Below are 6,594 nucleotides of genomic sequence, written 5' to 3'. Positions count from 1 at the left end.
TTTGTCTCCACATGTTTCCCCACAGCGGAGCAGCCATGCAGTCACCGGTTGCATGAGAACGGTGGAACGTTCACGCTGCACGCACGCATGCGAGCGCACGGAGTGTGTGTGTGTGTGTGTGTGTGTCCCCCTCCACCGACGCGCGCCTCCAGGAGCGCAGGAGATAATGTAGTTGGGTCTGTCCGTCTGTGTGTGTGTGTGCGTGTGTGTGTCTGTGTGTGTCTGCCTGTGCGGCTACCACAATGGGAGGAGTATGAAAGTTCTCCTGAGCCCTGCCCACCAACTGAAATACATATAAGACAGTGCAGTGAAGCAAAGAGCAGGCACTGAAGCCTTAAAACTTGATGAAAAGTCTCCAACAAAAGTCAAGATTTTCAAGATTTCACTGAAATCTGAACTCAGATGGCTATAGAAGACGTTTACTAACTCTTTTTTCACACAACCACTGAGCAGGGGTTGTTTTTTTCCTTTCTCTTGTGAGGGACAAGTGTAGTGAAAGACAAAAGACAGTGTCACAATGGCACTGGACACAGAGTTTGGCGTGAAGGGCAGCAGCATCATCAGGGAGTGGAGTGGACAGGTCCAGCCTGCTCTGGTCGCCTCCTTCCTTTTCCTCTTCTGCCTGGAAGCCTGCCTGTGGGTCAGGAACCTCAGACTCAAGAGACGGCTGCCGGGACCCTTCGCCTGGCCCGTGGTGGGCAACGCCATGCAGCTGGGCCAGATGCCTCACATCACCTTCGCCAGGTTGGCCAAGAAGTACGGCAACGTGTACCAGATAAGACTCGGATGCAGCGATATCGTGGTCCTGAACGGAGACAGGGCGATTCGCCAGGCTCTGATAGAGCACAGCGCAGAGTTTGCAGGAAGACCAAACTTTGTCTCTTTCCAGATGGTTTCCGGAGGCAGGAGCCTGACATTCACTAGTTACAGCAAACAGTGGAAAGCACACAGGAAACTGGCTCAGTCGACCCTCAGAGCCTTTTCCTCTGCGAACAACCAGACCAAGAAAACCTTTGAACGACACGTGACGTTTGAGGCCATGGAACTGGTGCAGGTTTTTCTGCGGAACGGCGCCGACGGACGGTATTTTGACCCCGCCAACGACTTCACGGTGTCTGCTGCTAACATCATGTGCGCTCTCTGCTTTGGGAAGCGATACAGACACGACGAACTGGAGTTCAGAACCATGCTGAAGAAGCTGCAAAGGTTCGGAGAGACGATCGGCGCCGGAAGCCTTGTAGACGTCATGCCATGGCTTCAGTCCTTCCCCAACCCGGTCCGCAGTGTCTACGAAAACTTCAAGAGCCTCAATGAGGAGCTTTTCACCTTTGTGAGAGAAAAAGTGGCAGAGCACAGAGAATCCTTTAGCCCAGGGGTGACTCGGGACATGAGCGATGCCTTCATCAACGCGGTTGAGCACGGGGAAAAAAGTGGACTGACCAAAGAGTTTGTCGACGCCACAGTGACAGATCTGATTGGCGCGGGTCAAGACACAACGTCCACCATCCTGCAGTGGATCATGCTGCTCCTGGTCAAACACCCAGACATCCAAGCCAAACTCCACGAGCTCATAGACAAAGTGGTCGGCCCCGAAAGGCTGCCCACGATCGAGGACAGAAGCAGCCTCGCCTACCTGGACGCCTTCATCTGCGAGACGATGCGCTTGACGAGCTTCGTCCCCGTCACCATCCCGCACTCCACGACGTCGGACGTCACCATCGAAGGCCTCCACATCCCCAAAGACACGGTGGTGTTCATCAACCAGTGGTCGGTCAACCACGACCCGCTGAAGTGGAAGGACCCGCACGTCTTCGACCCGGCGCGCTTCCTCGACGAACACGGCGACCTCAGCAGGGACGCGTGCAACAACGTGATGATTTTCTCTCTGGGTAAAAGACGCTGCATCGGCAACCAGATCACCAAGGTGCAGGTGTTTCTGCTCGCGGCCGTGCTGCTGCACCAGTGCAGCTTTGAGAGCGACCCCTCTCGGCCCCTGACGCTCGACTGCGTCTACGGGCTCACGCTGAAGCCCTTTCAGTTCTGCATCAACGCCAAACTCAGAGGGAAGCTGCTCGGCTTAGTTTCCCCAGCGTGAGCAGCAGCAAAACTGTGACTCCAGGCCAGCAAACACTTTTTTTCCCACCAAATGACATTTACAGTATCAGTGAGTATCAGTAAACCTGCACTAAATCCTATTGTAAGATCTATATATATATATATATAGATATATATATATATTTAAAGAATGATATTTAATGGATACATTAACACATTTACTGTTGGTGCAGAGCTGAGGTTTCAATATGATGTCAAAGATGTATCGTGATCTGTTCCAGTTTCTGCATCACGGAATATTCTATACTTGATCGGATCTTGTACATAATTGTGTCTGAGTTGTGCGCTTGTTTTTTTAAACTCACTATATCGTGCATGTACATGTGTGTGTGCAGGAATTAGGAAAAGAACTATAAAATGTTACCACGTCACGGTGATGATTTATTGCGCCCAATTGTAACATGTAAGAATATATATATATATATTAGCCTTTGTCACATATTTCTAGTAAAGAGAATTTAATGTATTTCACTATCTACTGTACTCAGACTATACAAACACGTTAAACAAAAGAGTGCCAATGAAATGTTTAAGGGGCGACATGTGACGGAGGACGTCTTTCATCTGGGAGCATCCATCACGCTGCTGTGGACCGCGAACGCTTCGCAAACAACGTATCATTACATGTGTTCAGGGTTCGGTTTTACTGTACAAAGCACTGCAGAGCGAGAAAAAAACCAGAGTTAAAAACAAACCAAAACAAAACACATGTGCAGCAACAAAAAAAAAAAAAAAAGTGGCCTTTTTTTCATTCAAGGAGGCATTTTCTCAAAAACATGTTTGTTTACAAAGTAGCTATTTCAAAGCTCCACGGATGTCGCTGCCCCCTCTCTCTCTCTCTCTTAAAGCTTCTCCGTTCAGGAACTTGTGTCATAATGACCAGGGGATGTGTTTGTGTCTGTCCGTGTCAATGCAACAAATTAAACTCAGCAGGGCCTTGAACGTTCATGCATTCGCCACAGAGGATGTTTTGTTATCAGTGTGATGGCTTTATGTGATGGAAACTAAATAAGCTACATATATATATATATATATATATATATATATGATATGAATAAAGTGAACTGTCAATGGTGAGCGTGTGCAGTTTCTCCCCGTCTTCACACATTGTTTTAATGTGACATCAGGAACCACCTTTGTTTAGATGTCTATCATTATTCATTGTTCCAAAAATAGAAACCTCTGCAGGACTTGAACTTGGCTGAATATGACCAAAACCAAAGCTTTTGTTGTTTGGGGTAGTTCTTCCTTTTGTTGCACAAGCACTCACATACACGGATCTGTTCTGAATCCTGATGTTTGATGTTTGATGCCACAAACCTAACAGCCACGTTGTTAAAGAGCCGTAAATACCAGCAATAATAATGCTGTGCATGTATTTTTATGCAGAGTAAGAGGAGCAGGTTGGTTGTAAATAACATAGAGGCCAAATCATGCTTTTAAATGGTCACAGAAAGTCCAGCAATTTAAACGCAAAGGAAATAAACAATCAACTCCAGCTCAATGTCCATTATTCTACTATATTCTACCAACAATAAATGCATATTTTGACCCTATTTTGTAGCCGTTCTCTCCTTTTTAAGCCTAAAAGGGACATTTCTGGAGGGAGGCCAGCTCGTGGTCAAAAATGGGAGGGGAGAGATAATCAAAAAACCTGACTTGCAGACCCCTCCCACCATAGAGATAGATATAAGCGATGTGTTACAGCTAAAAAATCAGCATTCTCCTGAGGTGGTCATCTGAAGACACAGCTCAACCTGATTCCTCCTTCTCTGAGACGCGGCAGATTATTAGTGCTGCCTGAAGCTTCTTCTCTTGTGGTAATGCCTATTTTCATCAGTCAGTGAAGAGTTTATATTTTAAATAGCTTAAACTTTGTCTCTGAATTGCACAAAAAAGTGGACACAGAGTTTGGTATGATGGACAGCAGCAGCATCGTCAGGGAGTGGAGTGGACAGGTCCAGCCTGCTCTGGTCGCCTCCTTCATTTTCCTCATCTGTCTGGAAGCCTGCCTGTGGGTCAGGAACCTCAGACTCAAGAGGCGGCTGCCGGGACCCTTCGCCTGGCCCGTGGTGGGCAACGCCATGCAGCTGGGCCAGATGCCTCACGTCACCCTCGCCCGGTTGGCCAAGAAGTACGGCGACGTGTACCAGATAAGACTCGGCTGCAGCGATATCGTGGTCCTGAACGGCGACAGGGCGATTCGCCAGGCTCTGGTAGAGCACAGCGCAGAGTTTGCAGGGAGACCAAACTTTGTCTCTTTCCAGGTTATCTCGGGTGGGAACAGCATGACTTTCAACAATTACAGCAAACAGTGGAAGATGCACAGGAAAATTGCTCAATCAACAATCAGAGCGTTCTCATCTGCCAACAGCCAAACCAAGAAAGCCTTTGAGCAGCAAATTGTGGCTGAAGCCACAGAGCTAGTCGATATTTTCCTTAAACTCAGTGCCCACGGCCAGTATTTCAACCCCGCTCATGAGCTGACAGTAGCTGCAGCAAACGTGATTTGTGCCTTGTGCTTTGGAAAGCGTTATGGACATGATGATGTGGAGTTTAGAGCCTTGTTAGAGAGGGTGAATCAGTTTGGACAGACAGTAGGAGCTGGCAGTCTGGTTGACGTGATGCCATGGCTTCAGTCTTTCCCCAATCCAGTCCGCAGTGTCTTTAAAAACTTCATAAAGCTGAACCAAGACTACTTTGTGTTTATCCAGAGCAAAGTGAAGGAGCACAGAGAGACGTTTGACCCGCGCGTGACGCGTGACATGAGCGACGCCATCATCGGCGTCATTGACAAAGCAGACAGCGGACTCACCTCAGGTCACACAGACGGGACAGTGTCAGATCTTATAGGAGCAGGTCTGGATACCATCTCCACTGCACTGTGCTGGATCGTGCTCCTTCTGGCCAAACGCCCAGACATCCAAACTAAACTCCACGAGCTCTTAGACAAAGTGGTGGGCCCAGACAGGCTGCCGTCAACCGAGGACAGAAGCAGCCTGGCGTACCTGGACGCCTTCATATACGAAACAATGCGCTTCACCAGCTTCGTCCCCCTCACCATTCCCCACTCCACAACCGCAGACGTCACGGTCGACGGTCTCCACATTCCCAAAGACACGGTGGTCTTCGTCAACCAGTGGTCTGTCAATCACGACCCTCTGAAGTGGAAGGATCCGCACGTCTTTGACCCCTCGCGCTTCCTGGATGGAAACGGCGCCCTCGACAAGGACGTCACGAGCAATGTTATGATCTTCTCAGCAGGGAAGAGACGCTGTATCGGGGACCAAATTGCCAAAGTTGAGGTGTTTTTGTTCTTGGCCATTCTGCTCCACCGATGCAGATTTGAGAAACGTCCCGACGAGGACCTGTCTTTAAACTGCTCGTACGGTTTAACACTGAGGCCTTTAGATTACAAGATTACAGCCAAATCCAGACGAGATCTCACTTAAAGTCCAGCAGAGCGCCGTTTGACTCTGTCTTTGATTATAAAAGATTAACGCAATATGAGGTTATGATTCCTGAAGTAAATATTAATGCTTGTATAATATGAATGAAGGTAAGAGGGTACAAAATAGTAGATTAAATATGACAGGTATGCATCCTGATAAGGAAGCATCTGTGGAAGAAAATGTCAGAAACTCATTTATCTGCATATATGTATTGCACTGTTTGTTAGCGAGCTCAATAAAAAATACTACATGCATGCATGTTATCTGCATTCTTGTGAATTATCATGTTGCATGCAGTAATGTAATGTAATGTCGAACAGCCTGAGCCGCCTCACGTCCTCCGTAACACACGTCACCGCGAAACCCGATGCAAAAAAGCATAACTCTGTCCGAGTAACACGAGTTGCAAAAGCCAAATGATGTTTTCATAGGGAACATGTGTTATATCTGCATCGCCACAGTGTGACTAATACCTTGAAATGTCAAATAAACATTTTGTACCGACTGTGCTCATTACTGAATCTGTGCGACGCATCGGGCAAAGTGTTGTGGATCGCACAGGCCACAGAGGTCAAAGAGATAATAATAGATCACGATGTCTGGTCTCGGTGATGTTGTGAAATATTTACTTCTATGACCCGGCATGCTCCCCGTACCGCAGGCGACGGTAAGCAGCCGCAAGCTTCCAGCGTTAATATTTAACACGGGCCGCGCTGTTCTTTGAACGAACGCGTTCAGATTCACTGAGCGAGCCCTGCGTCTCTTAAACTGATGTCATGAAATCTTAAAAGGTGTGAATTTCAAAAGAAGAAGAAGAAGAAGATTACGACTTTGGCATGAAGTGAGTGAGGCCAAACGAGGCTAACTCCCTTACCAACGAACTTTGTGGTATCTATGAATGTGAATTCCAGAGATCAGCATTTGTGCAACGTTACTCGATTTAATTTCGTAACCACTGCTTCTGTTTTTAGTGCACTTTGGTTGGTGCATATCGATGGATTACTGAGGTAAAGGCAACTTATAAGTT

General features: G+C 47.5%; 2 protein-coding genes across 2 annotated transcripts; both read left to right on the top strand.

The window, feature by feature from the left end:
• Positions 1–346: 346 nt before the first annotated feature.
• LOC310942559 (cytochrome P450 1B1-like) lies at positions 347–3,429 on the top strand. The gene has a single exon (XM_083907967.1). The coding sequence runs from the start codon at positions 518–520 to the stop codon at positions 2,093–2,095; it is 1,578 nt and encodes a 525-aa protein (XP_083764093.1). The 5' UTR covers positions 347–517; the 3' UTR covers positions 2,096–3,429.
• A 593-nt stretch (positions 3,430–4,022) lies between these two features.
• cyp1c2 (cytochrome P450, family 1, subfamily C, polypeptide 2) lies at positions 4,023–5,646 on the top strand. Its single transcript, XM_083907968.1, has one exon. It carries the CDS (start codon positions 4,032–4,034, stop codon positions 5,565–5,567), a length of 1,536 nt encoding a protein of 511 aa, XP_083764094.1. The 5' UTR covers positions 4,023–4,031; the 3' UTR covers positions 5,568–5,646.
• The last annotated feature ends 948 nt before the right edge of the window (positions 5,647–6,594 follow it).

The sequence above is a fragment of the Microchirus variegatus genome, assembly GCF_963457635.1.
Source record: "Microchirus variegatus genome assembly, chromosome: 21".
NCBI lineage: Eukaryota > Metazoa > Chordata > Actinopteri > Pleuronectiformes > Soleidae > Microchirus > Microchirus variegatus.
The sequence above is the reverse complement of the archived record's forward strand: the minus strand, read 5'-3'. Positions and strand labels throughout refer to the sequence as shown.